Source organism: Sesamum indicum, linkage group LG9 (assembly GCF_026168435.1).
Source record: "Sesamum indicum cultivar Baizhima isolate 11 linkage group LG9, ASM2616843v1, whole genome shotgun sequence".
Lineage (NCBI taxonomy): Eukaryota > Viridiplantae > Streptophyta > Magnoliopsida > Lamiales > Pedaliaceae > Sesamum > Sesamum indicum.
Window position 1 is genome coordinate 15,978,969 of NC_142665.1, and position 20,699 is coordinate 15,999,667.

Below are 20,699 nucleotides of genomic sequence, written 5' to 3' on the forward strand. Positions count from 1 at the left end.
TAAATCTTAAGCAATTATAATTATAATTTATAAATTAGTTTAAATTATTATTTACGTTAAATATTTTACTGATTATATTATTTTTTATAAATGATATTTATATTTAAATTAGTATTATATGTATTTAAAATAAAAAGAAATCTAATAATATATACATTTATCAGACCAAATAGTTAATTAAATTATAATAATTAATTTTTTTAAGAAAAAATTGCAAGCCGTCGCCCTCTTTCTTCTCTCTGGGCTACATCATTGTCGCTCGTATCTGATCTGAGCAATGGCAACTTCCAAGATTTAATACTGTGCACGAGAAATAATACGTTAAAGTTGAAGGTAATTAATTTTTTTTACAAAATTTCTCATGAGTTGATTGAATTATTATTGTATATGTTTCTTTTACATTTATTTATTAGAAAAAAAAAAGATAATTATAACCATTCTTGTAATTTTGTTAGACAAAAGGGAATACAATGGCATCACGGGCTACTCCACAGAAAAAAGACGGCAGCAGCATTGCCAGTGTCGACATGCTGACAGCTTCAACAAAGAAGATATCTGAAACAAGCAGTAAGTGATCGCGTATATCGGACGGCATTATATTTGCTAATCAATCAAAAATTATTAATGATGAGATTGTGAAGAATGCTGTTGATGAATGCATAGATGGCGTCCTCTATGGCAAGGGCAAAAGCCGATTGCCCGTCTTTGAAGAGTTGTGCAGGCGAAAGAATTAATTTTTATTGTAATTAATTTCCTTTTTAATTTCCTTTTGTTTTTTTTAATTATCCATGGTTATCATGACCTCTACAACCTATTTTGGCACAATGGTTGCATAATTTGATTATAAAATATTAGATTTTTTCTAAAAAAAAATGATCATTTCGTGTGTTTTCGTAATGATATGATTAATTATCTATACAAATGTGCATTGTTATCATAATGTTTTCATAGTTAACTAGTATCATTTTTAAGGTTAATGAAAAAGCTAACAAAAAATATTATTTAATATTGGGGCATAATGAATAATTAAATGAAAAATAATTTCTTTTGAATTAAAAATTACGTACAAATTATACATAATATGTTTGGATTCATTTTCTAAATGTTTTGTTGTGTTTGTGGAGATAGAGAGAGAAAAATAAAGATAAATAAGTGTGCGTAGAGATAATATGTATGTTTGGATTTATTTTTAGAGATAATTTAAAATAAGTATTATATGTTTAATATTATATTTTGGGAAACAAAATTATTATTCATTGTCAAATCATGTCTTTTTTATATATATTTATGTATATGTGTGTGTATATATATGTATGTATTTATGCTAAAACGGTTAAAAACACCTAAGTAAGGTGTTTTTGAATAATAACAAACATTGGGTATGTTTTGACTTGTTTCGAAAATAGTTCGAAAATAAAAACAAACATAGTAATATCTTTTATTTAAAAAATATATTGAATTAAATCTAAAAAATAATTATTACTATTGTGCAAATTGCAAAATTGTGATCTCTGCAGTTTCCATGCAACTTCGTGTTGCTAGGAAGTTTTTTGCCTTTGTTTTGGTAGAAACAATCATAACATCAATTTTATAAATTGAAAGACCGTAATATATCAATTCGATCGATACATAAATATAATAAAGAGTCATGAAATAAATTAATATAAAATAAAATAAATATCCACACGTTCCAAGAAACTCGAATCGGCCATGACTTAAAACTTGTTTATAGACCCTAAGAAACCTCTCGACTAAGATATCATTAGCATGTTGCTAGTGAGAGATGAAAGGCATTTACAATCACTGCATTTGATGATGAAATTAGAAGAGTTTTGTATTTTTCTTGAATATATACAATATCTATGAGCACAAACGTTCACGATTATTGTTTAAATATATGCACATATATATGCACTTATATGTACATGTTTTATATATGGCGAGATGAAGGGTTCACTCACAATTCACAAACACTACATTTGATGAAGAAATTAGAAGACTTGTGTATTTTCTTTGTATACATGTAATTTCCATAAGTACAGAGATGTCCAAGATTGTTTGTTCATATGATTTCTTTTTTTATTTATATTTATTTACTTCGTCTTTTTTATTTATTTTGAGCAATAACTCTATGGTTGAATTTAAGTACTAAATCAAAAGAGAATAATTTAGAGGGGTAAAACATATAAAAGTCAAGAAAATAAATAGAATAAGTGAGCAACGTAAATTAAGTTTCTTGTATATAATTATCAAGTTAATTAATAATTAATCGACTATAGTTTTATGTTTAAATCTTATCATTATCAAATAAATCTACGTTCATATATATATTCTTGATTTGACAGACGAAGGATTATAATGACATCGCGAGCTACTCTTAATAAGGGAAAAGAAATCAGTCCTGCTGCCAATGTCAGTATCAGGCAAACTCCGAATAAGGGAAAAGAAATCAATGTCAAAGCCAAATTACCATAAAGCAGACAACAATTTCAACAAAGAACATATCGGAGACAAAATGGTCACCATTATCAGACGGTATAATATATATTTCCTCTCGATCAAAAGCTATTAACGAGGAATTCGTAAAGGATACTATCGATGAATACATAGACAACGTCCTCTATAGCACTGAGGAAAGCCGATTGCCTGTTTATGAAGCGTTGTGCAGGGAAAAGAAATATATTTCATTGTAACTATAGCAGGCTAAATAAATATTTATATGTAACACCATATTAATTGTTAAGATACAACAATTTGAGATTAGTTAGTATATAGTTTAATTATTAGGAAAGTAAGAAGTTTTTCGATTAATTTCCTTATTATTTTTTTTGTTTGTTTGTCTTTATTGGATTAGTACATGTAGAATGTACACTGTATCAAATGAAAAGTATTATTGTGTAGAGGAAAATGTAATAAAAACTCTTGTGCAGCTACTTTGTAATAAAATCATTGTTCTTACACAGTTTCTGTGCAACTTGAGGGATGAACTCTCCACATATATATATATATATATATATATATATAATACTTGTGCTTAAGTTTAGTTATTTCGATATTACCAGTTGTACATTTTGGCAAAGCTGCATTTCCTAAGAAGGGTCCGATTGTTGGTACAATTCCGTGCAGTGTGATAATTAAATAGAATTATATTCTTACAAGAATTTTTTTTTCGACTGGATCTTATATTGAAAATTTGTATTACATTTCATATTGCATTTTATATATATATTATATATATACATCGTATGTATAAATCAGAAAATGTGCTTCTGTAATGATCTTATTATTGTTGAATAGTTCAAGCCTGGGTGGTTTCATAATTATATCAAATTTTAGGATATTTATTTAATTATCTGGTTACCTAACTTTTCAACACACTCATATACATATAGGGAATATATATAGAGAGAGAGAGAGGGGGAGGGGGGGTTATGGTTTATACGATTTCTTTTCTTGTAGTAGCACGATTTGGTTCTTGATTATTTCTTGTCTTTTGGATAGATCCAATTCTCAAAATTTAGGAAAAAATTCAAAGATTTTAATACTGTGCATGAGAAATAATGTTCAATATATATTATTTTCATTATAATTTCTCATTAGTTGATTGAACTATTATTGATTATGCTTCCTTTATATTTATTTATTGGAACGATAAGATTATGATTAAATTTAAATACTATATATTTTGCTCCCGTGAATTATTCATAGAATTAACATGTATTTTTGGATGAATTATAGTAAATAATTATAACCATTCTTTCAATTTTGTTAGATAAAGGGACTACAAATGGCATCACGGGCTACTCCATAGAAAAAAAGACTGCAGCAGCTAGCACTGCCAACGTCGACAGGCAGGCGAAAATTTCAACAAAGAATATATCAGAAACAAACAGTAGGTGATCGCCCATATTGAAGGGCATATTATTTGCTAATCGTCAATCAAAATTTATTAAAGATTAGATCGTAAAGAATGTTGTTGATGAGTACATAGACGGCATCCTCTACGGCAAAGACAAAAGCCGATTGCCCATTTTTGAAGAGCTATGTAGGGAAAAGAATTAATTTTCATTATAACTAATTTTCTGAGTAATTTTTTATTTTTTGGTCTTTCTGAATTATCCATGGCTATTATAACTGTAACGTATTCTGGCATAGTGGCTGCATAATTTGATTATAAAATAAAAAAAATTTAGAAAAAAAAGTGATCATATTTATTGTTTACATAATAACATAATTGATTATATATACAAGTGTAAATTGTAGCTAAATTTTATAATTAACTAATATCATTCTTAAGATTAATGACAAAACAAACTAAAATATTATTTAATATTGCAGCATAATGGATAATTAAATGAAAAATAATTGTCTTGGGATTAAATGTAACTTCTATTAAATTATTGTTCAAATATATTGAATTTAATCTAAAAAATAATTACAGAAAAAGGTCCAAACAACACAAAATGCATATATGTCCTACTCAATCGGACAGCCAAACTGGCCCCTATGCATACTGTTAAATCAAAATTATGTTATTGACGAAATTATATATGGTGTAAGTGAAATGAATTCTCTTGTGCTACTGTTGTGCGAATTGCAAAACTGTGTGTTGTGCAGTTTCTGTGCAACTTGAGGGATGAGTTCTCCACATTGCTTCATGTTGCTAGGAAGGTTTTTTCCTTTCTTTTGATAGAAACAGTAATTATGACCTCAATGTTTCTATAAATTGAGAAACTCGAACCCATGACTTAAAACTTGTTTATAGATCTCAGCCTTAACCAACTGTCCGACTAAGATATCATTCACATGTTGCTAGGAAGTTAATATTTTTGTTTTTATCGCATATATATATATATATATATATATAGAAGTGATATGAATTTTTTATATATGTATAGTGTGTACGTATACATATACATATAATGCTTATATGGATGCCAAATGCAAAATAAATTTAGCATATAAAATTTGATTCAGAAAAGAAAAATCTATTGAATATGTTCTAATTTGAATTAAATTACATGATAAAATCCATAGGTTAAGAGGAAGAAATTGGAAGAAGAGCATATCCCATATAGGAATATTTTTTTGCAACAGAAACATTTGAATTTAACTTAACTGGACATGAACAAAAACAATCTTTCTTAGTCATTTTTTGCAGCAGAAAACTTTGAATTTAACTTAACTGGTCATGAGCAAAAACAACCTTTTTCAGTCAAAATGTCTTCAAACTGTATTTTTAAAATGGTTGACCGGCCGTTTCTAGGCGGTTTCAACTGGAGGTTAAATGTCCTTCTTAAATGTCGTGTTTTAATGCTATTGCTGGAAATGCCTATAAAAAGGCTAATCATTTTCATTTGAAACACCAAAACCACAACCGAGAACATTTCTCTTCTCCCATCTCTACCACTTGAGTTCTCTCTCAAAATTCATATTTTGAGCTCTAGTTTCGGTAAAACAGCTACTGAATGTTGTTCGAGGTGTTTGTCAGTATAAGTGCAATACTAAGCAAACGGTAAACGTCTAATCTTAGAAGAAGCTGCGTAATGCCCGGTGCACTTTTGGATAGGCATATAATTTCTTCAAGGCAAGCAGATTTTCTGCGATTTGGTTAGTGTGTCGTTTTTTGTTGGACCGGAAGTTGTTACGATACAACTCTAATTGTAAGTTATCCTTTAATTTATTGTAAAATAACATATCTAACCGTAGTCTTTATTCTTTTGCTCCAACGTGGGTATTTGTGTTTTGGTTTTAAAAACAATTAATATATCCAATTATCAATTTCAAAATGATATTACGCATTGTTGATATGAATTTTTCCAACAATCTTGAAGAAATTAGAACTATCTTGAAAAAATTGGATTTGTTGGAACTTAAAGAGTTTTAAATTGTTGTTTTCTCTGTGATTTAAATCTGTGTATTATTCTCAAATTATTAAATGGCCGAGGCTATTCTTGTTGCTATTTCGATCACCTCAAAAGTTGACTGGTGCTGTCTGCCGGATTTTTTTGGGCCAATTTTCAAATGTTGGCAATAGCAGAATAAAATATGGTTGACAATGAAAGAGCTGTTGAGAGTGATTCAGGTGACTAGACCTGAACCAACTGAAACCCATCCCAAGACTGCGGAGATCTCGTAGTGGGCTGAGCTGGATCAAAGGCAGAGGATCTATTTTGTCAGCATTGTCAAATACGCTATGTGATGTCCATTGTTCCGACTTTTACACTGCAAAATCTCTGTGGGATGAGTTGGATAGGAAATATAATAATGAAGAGCAAAGGTTTAGAAAGTATTTTATGTCCAAGTTCATGAGGTATCAAATGGTCAAGAGAAAATCTGTAGCTGAATAGACGCATGAGATTATAAATTTGGAGCATACTCTGTCTGATGCCGACATGAAGCTTCCTGAGAAGTTTCTGGTCATGTCCATAGTGGATAAATTTTTCAAATCCTAGGAAAGTTTTGCATGACGCTCAAACATCAGAAAGGGAAACTGTCTCTAGATGATTTCATGATCGCAATCAGTATTGAGGAAGAACACAGAAATCAAACCCATAAGATGCTTGTTGAGCATCAACCCAGGGCAAATTTAATAATTGAGAAAAAGAAAATAAATAACGTGAACTCCAACTCAAAAACCACCAACAAAAGTAAAGTCGTAAAAAGTAAGAAATCAAAGGCAAACAAACCCTACTGGGACTGTAGGCAGGTTGGACAATGGGCCAAGGATTGTCCTACTAAAAAGGCCAAGACTGGGCAGACAACTATCACTATGGTTGTGGGAGGTTCTAGCGATGATAGCACCTCAAGAGCAACTAAAAGGTATGTTCCTGTACAACCCGAAGTCTTGAGTATTTATGAATCTTTTGATTGGTTGATAGACACTGCAGCAAATGTGCATATTTCTACTGATAAATCTTTGTTTCTATCTTATCAGGCCATCAATGGAAGGACAGTAAGTATGGGGAACTCCAGTACAGCTAAAATACTTGGGATAGGAATCGTGGACTTGAAGGCATGTTCTGTCATTAAAAAGAGTTCATCATGTACCTACTGTTAGGAAAAATATAATAAGTGGTTCTGTAATAGTTAATAAGGGTTATGAATTATCATTTAAATTGAATAAAGTTTTAATTCAATGATTTGGTGCTTTTGTTGGTAAAGGTTATTTATCTTATAGTTCGTTAAGGTTTCATTGAGGAGGAGAATATGAATCGAGTAAGTTCAATGAATATTGTCAAAAAAATTTGGCATTATTCATGAAGAGACTCCTCCATATTCCCCTTCATCTAATGGACTAGTTGAATGAAAGATTAGAACTTTTAAAGATATGATTAACAGTCTTCTGTTAACTTCCGGGTTACCTAAGTATTTGTGGAAAGAGACTCTCAATACGGCTTGTCATATTTTGAACAGAGTCCTTTAAATTTAAATTTAAAGTTTACTAGTATATATATTTATAATGAAAATTTTAATACTTTCCTTTACTATTTTTAAATTTTAAAAACTTAAATCAATTTTTCTTATCGTCTTTAAATTTTGATTGTTTTTAAATTAGTTTTAAATTTATTAAAAACGTAAAAAAAATTGGGTGACGGTGACGCATAGGGATCGCTCAAAATTACCCTAGGTGGCCGCCGTATCACGGTTGCCCAGATCACCCAGTGTTGTAGTCGCCCAAACTTCCCTAGGCAACCGCTGCATCGCCGTCGCCCCCTTGCCTTGGTGACGTCGTCGTCACCTCCTCAGTGTTGGGTGGCAATGTTGCCCGCCTCTGTGTTTGGCGGTGCAAGGGGGTTAGGGTGGGTGGCGAGGGTAGGGTAATTTTGTTATTTTTTATTTTTTATAAATAATAATTTATATTTTATAATTGTAGATATAATATATATTAAAATTAATTAAATCTTGACCCTTAATAATTTAGATCTAATAGTTGAGATGTATTGATTAAACCTTACAACTGTTATGCAATAGAAAAATTCAATAGTCATGAAAACTATAGATAAGAGCATAGCGGTCTTTTGATAGAAAAATTAACACCATTAACTTCAACTAATAGTGAGGCACAAGTGTGCTATATTTAAAAAAACAAAGGGTTTTTTTTTATTTTTGAAACAAAAGTAGATTTTTAGCTGAATTTTAAATATACGGGAAGGTAATATGCAATTTGGCCAAGCTCTTATGTGTCGGATGAAGTATAAAAAAAAATTATTATCAACAAAACTCTCAATTAAAAAGGCTCTAAATTTGTACATATTAGCCACACTCAAAACATCGGTAGTCGAAATCCAGTAATTGTCCAAAAAAAAATATTTTCGGGTTATTATTTGTCACCCTTATATCTACGGTTCTATTTTGCCACTCCTCTATATACAAGGAGGTAAATACAGTTAAGCCTAGAAGATAAACAATGCTCACACAAAATCTAATTATAATATTATTAGACTCCTGTTTTTTTTTCAAGGAAAAGAATGTTTTTTTGTAGATGGATCAAAATAAGAAAGATAAAGTGCAGTACTTAAACATCAAAAGAATGGAAATAGCACCACTTAAAGAAATAAGCAGAAACTCGGTTTAGCGTTTCTTCTTTAGTGCTTCCTCAAAGCAAACAACCCTCTCCATCACCTCCCCATTCATTACCATCCTACAGCCCGTGCAAGGCTCGCAACCATGCCTCCGGATCTCTGTTCTCTTGCGAAATGAATCGCCAACGAAGATTTGACAAAGCCCAAACCTAACGAGGAAAGGAACACCGGAGTAAAGTATGCATAAGATCCTCATATTCATCTCTACACCAAGGACAGGCGCCATTCATAATCACACACCCCTTCCCCGGCGCTCGAGATTCAACGTCATTCCTAGTTGTTGGGAATATACACCACCAGCGATGAGCCAAAAATATAAGCCCTAATCAAACTATTACAAAGGAATTATGTGTTTTGAAAAACCCTTAATATTATAATCCAATTTTACAAAAAATATTAACAGATCTTATAATATAAAAATAACAAATATAATTACAGAGACAATATTAACAGATTTATAAAGAACAAGGACCAAAAGGATAAATGGCTTAGTAAGCTAGATCCGGTAGGAATAGCCCACAACCACCAAAGGCCGACAACCACAACACCAGTTGCTTTATCACCCAAAACCAGCCACAAAGGCTCGGGAACTCAAACACCCACCAAGCCCGGTCACATAGACCCCAAATCAAACCACCAAAAGATGATCCATAAAAGGACCACTTACAACCACGTAGAATTCCACTTAGGAACTTAGTTCACAAAGAACTATTTTATCAGAGGAAGAGATAGAAGATTAGTTTTTCTGATTCAGTTGTTATCATCGGGTAAACCATCGGAGTATTTATAAAGGGATACCATTGATTTCTAAGAAAGAGAGAGGAATAATCGTCGAAGGAGAAACAACATTTTGGGGGAGAGATGAGGGCGGCACTGTTTTGCTCAAGAGAGAAGGGTAAGCGATACGAGGAGATGAGAGATAACAATTAGGTTAGATTTTCTGTTCTGCAGAGGGTGAGAGAGAGAGATATTAAGGGAAACTGAGTGGGGTAATGGGCCGGGTGGAGTAAAAGGGCTAAGCCAAAAGAGATAGGTCAGGTAACAGGTTTAGCCTTCCAGGTGTTGTGGTCTTGGGCCTACCATTTTGATTCTGGGTCATATTTTTCCAACATCAGCCCAACTCTCCATGCAAAGATGAACTTTCGACAACATACGAGTTGACTAAAGCTCCAGCTTGCTGTACCTGACGATGAGGTTTCCCCTTTGCTCAACAGACCCACGCGGGACCTCTCAATAGGCGAGCTGCAAAGCCTGCGTACTATGAAATGGCCATGACACTCGTAATGTCATTGCAAAGAATTCACCCCTCCTACCGAGATTGACAGAATGGCATCAACATCCTCAACAATAAAAAAGCCTTTATCAACTCCTCCTTCCATTGGTTAATAGAACATTAATCGTGGCATTTAACTAGAGAGAATGCGGGACGGCGAGCACTCTGAACAACAACGTGGAATCCAACGATCCTTCCAAATACTAACACTTCAGCAATCACCAATCTACCATCGAGAATCCACCTGAATCAAATACAATCTAGACATCATCATGCAGTGCCAGGTGAAGGAGCAAGAAGGTCCAACCTGTGCCAAAAAGACGTCCGTATTAGGGAAGTATTTATGTTTTAGATTTCAGGCCTGCAAAGATTCATACTTTGAAATAACGCGCCATAGCCATAGCTACTTAGCAATCAAAGCTTTATTGAATAAGTGTAGCCTCCAAAATCCCAACCCTCTTTCCTCCTTCCTAGTGCGCAATTTGTCCCATGCTATCCAATGAACGTGTCTATTCTCCTTATTATGTCACAAGAAATCCGTCATCATTTCTTCTATCTCATGGCAGGTGGAAAGTAGGAAAAGGAAGCAACTCATTACAAATGTGGGCATAGACTGAATAACCGACTGAAGGAGAACCACACGACCCGCTTGCAATAAGTTTCAGCGCCAGCTTTGAAGCTTGGTCCATGCTCGGCCCTTAACATACTGGAACACCATCCTCTTTGAGCGGCCTATCACAGCTGGTAGGCCTAAATACTTGTCGTGCTTTTCCACGATTCGAACTCCAAAAACTACTGCAAGCTCCTCCCGCCCTGCTGCCAATGTGTTCTTACTAAAGGCCATCGAGTACTTCTCCATATTCATCATGAGGCCAGATGCCACCTCTAACCATTCTAAGATGCACTTGACACTCTCCAATGTCGCATGTGTTGCTTGACAAAAAACCAATGTATCGTCCAAGAATAGTAGGTGAGACACCCTAAGGCCTTGACGGCTAATTGCCAGTCCCTTGATTTCATCCCTCGCTTCAGGCATCCTAAGAAGATTGCTCAACGCTTCTTCACAAAATAAGAAAAGATATGGCGAAAGTGGGTCCCCTTAATGGAGCCCTCACTGAGGGTGGAAATAACTAAGCTTATCAGTTTGAGCACCACTTGTCCCACTGAACCCCAATACTTGTGAGCTAGGTAGTGGTTAAGTTTTGCATGGTTTTATTAAAACAAGTTTGTTTCCCTTTCATACTAACTTGTAGTTATTATTATGCTTAGCAAATTTACCGCACAAATGCATGGGTCTAGACCTACATTTGGGTCAAGTTTCATGGAATTCTGAAAACGTTCAAAATTTAACTGTTTTGCACGGTTCTATTAAAGCAAGTTTATTTCCCTTTCATACTAACTTGTAGTTATTATTACGCTTAGCAAATTTACCACACAATTGCATGGGTCTAGACCTATGTTAACCTCATATGCAACAAGGATGTTATCAGTGATCAATCTATAGGACATAAAAACTGATTGAAATTCTGAAATGATGTCATTCATGATAGATATTGAGCGATTGGCGTGGCAATCTTATACGTGATATTCTAGAGACTAATAGGTCTAAATTGACTAACATGCTCTAGGCTAAGGCAATTAGGAATCAAAACTATGTAAGTAAAGTTAAACCTAGGATCGAACTCCCTATTATTCAAAAAATCAAGAACAAAAGATGTAACTTCGTTGTCCACTATGTTCCAATATTTTTAAAAGAAAACGGGGAACATACCGTCAGGACCTGGAGACTTATAGAGATGCATCTGAGAGATGGCAATTCTCACTTCATCAACTGAGAATGGTTGATTGAGAATCGCGTTCATGTCCTCACTGACTCTAGCCGTCATCCCCTCAAGCACCACGTTGATATCCTCATCCCTCGGGTTGGTGCTACGGAATTGGTTCTCAAAATGCTCCGAAATTGTATGTTGCACCTCATCTACCGAAACACACCATCGGCCATCTTGGTTCCTCAGGCGAGCAATCGAATTTTTCTTCTGACTTGAGCTCTACCTAGAATGAAAGTAGGCAGTATTCCGATTTCCTGTCTGCTACCATTGAGCTTTCCCTCTCTGCTTCCACATGATTTCTTCCCTAAAAAGGACCTCTTCCAACTCCTTGCACAAAGCCACCCTTCGTTGAGCAGCTTCACTACTATTGCATCTTTTGCCAGTCGATCAAGATGTTCTTCGAGAACCTTCACCTTATCTTTGATCCTCCCAAAACTATCCATTCTATCTCAAGTCAATTGACGATGAATGTCTTCTCTCTCTCTCTCTTACCATGCACAGTGCTCTGCGTGTTTTAATTTTAAACTCCTTGAAATGATAAAATATTTAAAATCTTGCTTTCATTTCGCTAAGAAAAAACAAAAGACATGTACATACATGAACAATTTTCAAAACAACTGTTCGAAAGGTTAATATTAAGAATGCAATATAAATTTAAGAATGTTATAAAAAAATCAAATATTGTATATCAATGTAGAAGTCTATGGATACAAGATTTTAGATAGTATAGGAGTTGAGACAAGATTTGAACGAGTCTAATTAAATACAATGGTACGCAAAATTATACTTTTAGTCACATAAAATAGAGGTTCAACACTTATAGTCTTCTATGTTATGGAATTTTAAAATGGTCCCAGAATTAAAGAAAAAGAACTCGACATATTTAGTTCCATAAATTTCGTAAAGTAGAGGACTAAATGTGTCTAATTTTCTCAATTTTAGGACTATTTTGAAAATTTTGTTAACCAAAGCACCAAATTCGTCCAATTTTCCTAATTTCAGGACCATTTTAAAAATCTCATAGAACAAAAGATTAAAAATATTGAACCTCCTATCCTACAGGTCTAAAAATAAAATTTTGCCTACAAATATAGAAGCTTTTATAGTATTTAAAAATATTCTTGTGAGAGATGCTGCCAAAATTAATCCTGACCATCCACTTATTATGAAGATCAAATATACAAATATGATTGAGAAATATTGAGAATTTCTCATCACCATTACAATTAATCATCACCATCCATTCATGGAGATCAAATATATATATATATATATATATATGGGATAGATTTTCATTTTTAATAATCAAGTTTCGATGTTAAAAGTTTTAATCAAAATTTTCCCATTTGAAATCCTTTATTTATTTATTTCTTCTCTTTCTTCGATTCTAATTACTGTCATATACTAATAATTCAGTTAATTATGAAAAAATAATATAATTTTGAAAAGCTGTGTAGGGGTAAAATGTTGTTGAAAAGCTGTGTAGGGGTAAAATTGTCTTAAATTGGGTCAAAAGACTAAAATTAAGTAATTTTAAAAGTTATCAAACTAAAATTAAAATCGATAAATTTAAAAGATCACTAAAATTAATAGTAAGCAAAATTAAATGATTAAAAAAATAATTTTCCAAAAAGAATATTTTTGAGTATAAGGTGTATATATATGAATCAATTAAAAAAATAAAAAAATTGTGTATTTAGTTCAATTTGTTCTTAAAATTAAAATATTTTTTGCTCAGATTTTTATTATATGGGCTGGAAAGAAAGAAAAAACAATAAAATACTGTTATATATATTGTATAAAATCAAAGTTCACAAATTCAAAGCTCAGAAAACAATAAACACAACCATAATGGAGGAAGAATCATATGAAAACGTAGACAAAATATATATGGATATAGTAGCTAGAATCATAGTTGAAAAAGGTATAATATCGTAAAATATATATGGATATACTAGAATCCTAGTTGAAAATCATATCTATGTTCCTTAAATCTCTCTCCTCAATCTCTATATAAATATTGAAATAGTAAATCTAAAACTCATTATCTCATTAAGATTTTCTTCTTCGCACCTCAGCAGCTCCATAAACTTTCAAGGTATGTGTAAACCCTAATTCTCAACACACTATCACACACATATACATACGTATATATACGTGTTTATATAGAGAGAGAGAGAGATGAATGGTATTCACAAACACTGCATTTGATGAAGAAATCAAAAGGGTTTTGTATTTTTCTTGTTTGTATGTAAATCTTGTCATTTATCAAATAAATTTACATTCATATATGTATTCGGGATTTGGTAGATAAAGGATTATAATGGCATCACGGGTGACTCCTAACAAGGGAAAAGAAATCAGTGCTATTGCCAATGTTAGTATCAGGCAAGCTCCGAACAAGGGAAAAGAAATCAACGTGACAACCAACGTTACCAAGCAAACGACAACTTCAACAAAGAACACATCAGAGACAAATAGCAAATGGTCGCCTTTATCAGATGATATAATATCTATTTCTTCTCGATCAAAAGCTATTAATGAGGAATTCGTGAAGGATACCATCAATGAGTACATAGACAGCGTCCTCTATGGCACTGGGAAAAGCCGATTGCCTGTTTTTGAAGCATTGTGCAGGGAAAAGAAATAATTTTTATTATAACTGTAGCGGGCTGAAGATATATATATATATATATATATATATATATGTACTACTACATATATTAATTGTTAGGTATAATAAATCGAAATTAGGTATGTAGTTTAATTATTCGGAAAATAAGAAGTTTCTTGATTAATTTCCTTGCTTTGTTTGTCTTTATTCGATTAGTACATGTAAAATGTACATTGTGAAATGAAAAGTATTATTGTGTTGAACAAAATGTAAGTGAAAATATACTCTTGTGCAACTACTTTGTAATAAAATCAGTGTTCTTATACAGTTCCTGTGCAATTTGAGGGATGAACTCTCCACATAACCTCATGTTGCCAGAAAGTTGATACATTGAATTTCTTCTTGTACTATATATATATACATTTATATAGAGAGAGAATGGTAACAATTGTTCATGATCTGTGGCCACGATCACAACATAATACTTGTGTTCATACAATTTCGTATAGTGTGATAATTAAATCAATTATATTCTTATATGGGTTTTTTTTTTTTATTGGATCTTATATTGCAATTTGTATTATAATTTATATTGTATTTTATGTATATATACGACATATATAGAACCAGCGAATATACTTCTGTGATGATCTTATTGTTGAATAATTTGAGCCTGGGTAGTTCGATAATTATATCAAACTTCAGGGATGTTTATATAATTACCTTGTGACTGTATAATACTGAAGGCCTCAAAATAGATGAAGCAAATTCTCAATTTCAAATAGAGAAAATCCGTAATTAAAGATGAAATCCATATAGAGTTTCGCGTTTACCGCAAAGACAGGTTCCTTTTTTCCAATAGTAGCTGAAAGAATTACAACAGAACAAGTAATAATTGAAAATCAAGATTAGCAGAAAGAATGGAGTTGTATACAAGCAGTTGGAAGGCACACCCTTAGCACCCCACAGAGGAAAACAAAAAAACTATATTCCATAAAGCTGAACGTATTCGCTTGAGCTTATAAGGGTGGATTGAGATTTTATACGTTTATATCTGTACGCTTTGATCTTGCAGTACTGATCTCCTGGGAGCTTGTGTATGCAAATCTGGGGATGTTGTAATTGTCGGGTGTCGACATGGGCTGCTGTGGATAGAGTGTCGGTGGTGGTGTCAGGTTGCGTTGAGCCGGAAGGGGAGGAAGAATGTTGTACTTGTACGGGTCTCCACTTAGACTGAAAATCAACGGAAGATGAACTCAGAAGCTTTGGTAGAAAAATTTGAAGAAAGAAAGCTCGTTCGACAAAAGTACATTATTGTCAGATGATAAAATCTTGAAAGTAGACGTATATTTCAGAAAATGCAATTGGACAAAACTAGTCAACCAAGAGCATTCATGGTTCCATAAAAACATATCAGAGGAAGTCTGGCTTTGTTTGGTTTAATTTTGCTTGATGCGTTATTCTTTGTTTTTCACAGAGAAGAGAGATAGAGATGAGATATGTGGTTTTTAATATATTTGGTTTTATGTTTTGTATTAGTCAGGAGAAATAAAAATAAAAAGCATTGAACGGTGTGTTCATTAAGAACATGGGCGAGCATTCAGCTAAAAGATGAAACCAAAAAAGCCGAAACATGCATCTGATGTGAACAAACTATTCTAGGCAGTGTTCTGAATAACTTACCTCAGACTTCTGTATTGCTGATCGTCATCACTTACTATTTCACCCGATTGTGGCAGTGGCCGATTAACTTGGGCAGACCATGGGGCTGCACCAGGCAATTCATCGGAGAAGTATCTCCTCCTGATCAACTACAACCAACATGCAACTCATTTAAAAGGTAGCACCAACAAAAACGAAGCACGATAATAACACGTACAAAATACAGACCATTCTGAAAAATTTCATCACAGCTTCCTTGTCGTATCTGGCTTCCTTGGCAGCCTGAGTTGAGAAAGCCAAATCCATTTACTCATACAACAAATATACGTTCAACATGAGATTCATGAATCAGATTTGCCTCAAGTAAGCAGAAAGCACTGAAGCCATAGTCTCTTCATCAAGTTTTCGCACGCAATAATTTGGCAACAAAGAGGGAGAGCATATTGGTAAGAAAACCATCGATCTACCAATAGTTGCCTAAAATAGACGTTCGCGCTCATCATAATTAAGAAGTGCTTTCTATCATTGCCGTCCGAAAGAGAACCAAATTTGATACACAATGGTACTTCCCTAACCAAGTCTTAAACCCCAATGGAGCTGATTTTCATGATAAGTTGAACCCCAACCGCAACCTTGATTCGCTATAGTGTACATGGAAATTTAAATGATCACATAAAAAGAGAAAGAACACCACTAATGACAAACACATTATGGTGCGTAGGAAACATGAAAACAGAAACATTAAAATATTTTGACTAGATCAAATAAGAGTTGGTGCAAAAGAAGTTATAAGACCTTGATCTCTTGCAAAAGATGATGCTTAATTAACCAAATCATCAAGGCCTACTCCAAGATGGCATCATACCAATTGACGAATACCTCAGAACATAACCTAGACATTCAAACACCTATATACAACACATGCTTTTTTCCAAATCTTAATATTCATATGCCAATCAAGCAAGCAGCCCAAGGATCAGACGCCATAAAGCATTTACAAATGCCAGATATGAAGTTAACTTACAGCGAGAAGTCCTCCACCACTAGGGAAACTCTCAGTTAACGGAAGTTCCTCACTTGATGGAAGTAATCCCTGTTTCTCAACCCACTGACGAGCTATATCAACAAGATTACCACTGCTCCCTCTAGTGCCCTCTTTTGAAGCAATATCTGCTTTGTTACCAATGACAACATAGGGAACAGGAAGTCCCCCAGGACCTCCAGATCCCAAAGGAGCTGAGAAAGTCCCATTTGCTGCAATCTCAGCAGCCCACTTCTGCAAGCTGGTCTTTGTCCTTCTTTGAGAAAGGTCATGAACAAACATAACACCTAACATGAACGACCACGGCAGAAAAGAAGACAAAAGGCTTATGATGAAGAACCTCACAGTGAAAGAAAAACAAATTCCACATCATCCAACTTGGCAATGTAAAATAAATCAAAGACCTCCTATTTAACAGTAAATTAGTAGAAACGCTCTGTTAAAGAATAATTAATGAATGTTGGGTACGTCAACCTGGGATGGGTTGAAACCACAGGCACGACTTGCTTACAGAAAAAAAACATGCATTGTGACTAGAGTTTTACTTAATGAAGAGGACCTTATTGCCAATCCTTTGTCCTGAGCTACACTTTGTCATAAGAAAATCTAAACAAGCAAAGACTGATGATTACATACCATTGATTTGAGAATAAAACAGAGACCGGCAATCTTTATAACGTTCATGTCCTGATATGTCCCACAGTTCAATAAAAAAATCTCTTTCAGCGTCACCTTTCATGCTACTTGATGAGCTACCAGAACTTCCATAAGCTGTATGCTGCAAAGAACAACAAAACTCATCAACTTCATCCACATGATTAGCTATAAATCAATTTTAAAAGATGAATAGAAGTCTTACCTTGACACTAACAGTACAACCAACTGTTTGAGAAGGTCGAGCAATGGAAGAACCTTTCATAATCAGATGAACAAGAGAAGTTTTCCCAACACCTGAACAAAGATTGCAATTAATATGGGGGCTGAATAATATGATTTGAAAGCATCATTGTCTATAGCATTATCAACTGAATACAAGAAAAAAAATATAATTTTACTACATCCAGAGACCAGCATTAAAATCTAGGTCCTAACTACTTCATTTCCAGTAAATCCAGATTTACAACCAGATAGAATAGCATTTTGCAGAGCGCATAAGAATCATCTGCTTAAAGTTTAAAGTATGAAGTTGCACAGAGCAGGTTCCTCAGAGCTGTTCCAATGTATCAATGATTCAAACATCAATAAGTACAACATTTTAGAACTTCTCTAATATCCTAATCGCATTCAACTAGAGAGTGGAAAACTAAATAGTTAGACTGTAGGGGAAGGGTAGAAACTGAAGCATATATTTGATTTATGGTGAATTTCATATCAATTTTATCCAATTAGTTGATCAGCTGCCCCAATGCTTGTATTACGAACTAACTCTTCAAGACTTAACCTGATGTTGGGGCATCATAACCCAACTCTAAACACCTCCTAAACCACGAGCATTTCTTCCACTCCAAAATTATCTACCCTTATCACATTCCTGGCCTGCGTTATGTTTATCCATACAAACATTCTACATTAAAAGGTCCACCCATAACAACTTCTTGTCCTTCCGGTACATCATCATTAAGTTGTTTGCTAAAGTCCACGACAGGACCATGACTGCGAAAAGTCCCATTATATATGGGAACAAGGAAAGCATTTAGACTATGTAAGCACCATGCTTTGAAATCTTGTATCCTTGATTCTAATACTCTTTTACATGAAGGATAACAAGAAGCAAATCTCAATTTTTTTAAAGTCCCATTGCAAACCTGAAGCTCACTTCATCCAGAATACTGACAAGCTTCGGCTCTTGAAATGGTCACATAATTTTCGTTTAAATCCACAACACATTAACACAAACCTCATTGCAACAACTCCAAATGTTACCGCTAAAACATCAACCAATTCAAAAGCATCTTAACCAAGCCATGAAAGAGTTCACAAGATTATCTTAAAAGTCAAGCAGACAATCAAGAAAACATTATTGAATAATAACAACGACAACATAAGATCTGCTAAACAATATTCATTTACCTGAGTCTCCAACAACAAGCACCCTGATCTGCCCAACTGGAGGCCCACCATTCTGCTCTTTAGTCTCCCTTTCCCTTTCCCTCCAAAACATTTTTCTTCCCCCTCCAGAACAGAAAATTATCCTTCAATAGAAAAGAAATTACAATATACCCAAAACAATATTCAACTCAGTGCTACCTCAAGTCCCATCAAGAAATAAACTAAATCTCCAGGACAAACAGCATTTCCTCAAAATGGGTCTTTCAGATTCCAACCCAAAACCCATGTCACACCAAGAACGAATTCAATCCGAAGCACCCAGCATTGCGAATCCCCATACGAATCAAAAAGGACCGGTCTTCCAAAAATTTCAAGAGAATAACATTAAATCTGAATATACCTACAAAACTCTCCCATCCTTCAACTTAATACTGCTAAGAATCAAAAAATTGTAGTCCAAAATTCGGCTTGTCTTCTTCAGTACGCAAACAGGCAAACTAAGATCTGAAAGAATATAGCTTCGGCTGATGATAAACTTCAATTTCCTTGAGAAAATCTGACGGGTTTTCGGCTTTTAGCATGTGAAAAATCTCAGAGATCAAGAGGAGTGATACGAGATGAGATTGCTTAGGCCAAGAACTCCAAATTCACTCTCTGTGATTGATGATCGACAGTTTGTACGGTTGGGGTTCGGACTGTTCAGCTACTATTTGGGATTGCGACTTTGGTAGTTGCTAAATCCTGACGGGTATACAGACACGAGATTAGTCTAAATTTCCATTTTTTTTTTTTTTGGATAAATTACAACCGGCCCTTTAAAATTTTATTATAATTACAATTATTTATTTATTATTTAAAAATTATAAATAATTCTCTAAAATTAATAAATGTCAAATAAATACCTCTATAATAAAGTATCACGAGATTAATTTAAATTTTTTTTTATTATATGCTAAATTACAACATACTCTCCAAATTTTATTATAATTACAATTACTTATTTATTATTTAAAAATTAGGGAAAAGTATTATTTTAGTCCGCTAAATATGCCTAATTTTAATTTTAGTCCGATAACTATGTCCATTTTTTGTTTAGGTCCAGTAACTTACGAAATTGTTGACTTTTAGTCCTTTGATAGATTTTTGGACAATTTTACCCCTATGAGTGCATATGGACTAAAATTGTCTTTCAAAAGTTGCATAGGGGTAAAATTGTCCGAAAATCTGTCAGATGACTAAAAGTAAGCAATTTCGTAAGTTACTGGACCTAAACAAAAATGAATATAGTTATCGGACTAAAATTAAAATTAGGCATACTTAGCGGACTAAAATAATACTTTTCTCTAAAAATTATAAACAATTCTAAAATTAATAAACATCTAATAAATACATCTATAATAGACTATCACGAGATTAATTTAAATTTTTTTTATAATGTACCAAATTACAACAGACTCCCCAAATTTATTATAATTACAAATATTTATTTATTATTTAAAAAATTATAAATAATCCTCTAAAATTAATAAACGTCAAATAAATACCTCTATAATAGATTATCACAAGAAGATATTAGTCAGACGATGTTTAATTCTTGAATGTAATTGTAATAATTATAATTACGACGAATTTCAAGAAATTGTAA

General features: G+C 33.3%; 1 protein-coding gene across 2 annotated transcripts; it reads right to left on the reverse strand.

The window, feature by feature from the left end:
• Window positions 1-15,056: 15,056 nt before the first annotated feature.
• Window positions 15,057-19,780, reverse strand: LOC105178318 (small GTPase LIP1). 2 transcript variants are annotated; one of them, XM_011101783.3, is made up of 8 exons: window positions 19,253-19,780; window positions 19,076-19,177; window positions 17,865-17,956; window positions 17,642-17,783; window positions 16,988-17,292; window positions 16,192-16,245; window positions 15,985-16,112; window positions 15,057-15,534 (listed from the first exon to the last, which is right to left on the reverse strand). In XM_011101783.3, the coding sequence occupies exons 2-8, from the start codon at window positions 19,164-19,166 to the stop codon at window positions 15,342-15,344; spliced, it is 1,005 nt and encodes a 334-aa protein (XP_011100085.1). In that variant the 5' UTR covers window positions 19,167-19,177; window positions 19,253-19,780; the 3' UTR covers window positions 15,057-15,341. The 2 variants fall into 2 exon arrangements, with proteins under 2 accessions (XP_011100085.1, XP_011100084.1); XM_011101782.3 differs by having other exon boundaries at window positions 19,076-19,779.
• Window positions 19,781-20,699: the final 919 nt, after the last annotated feature.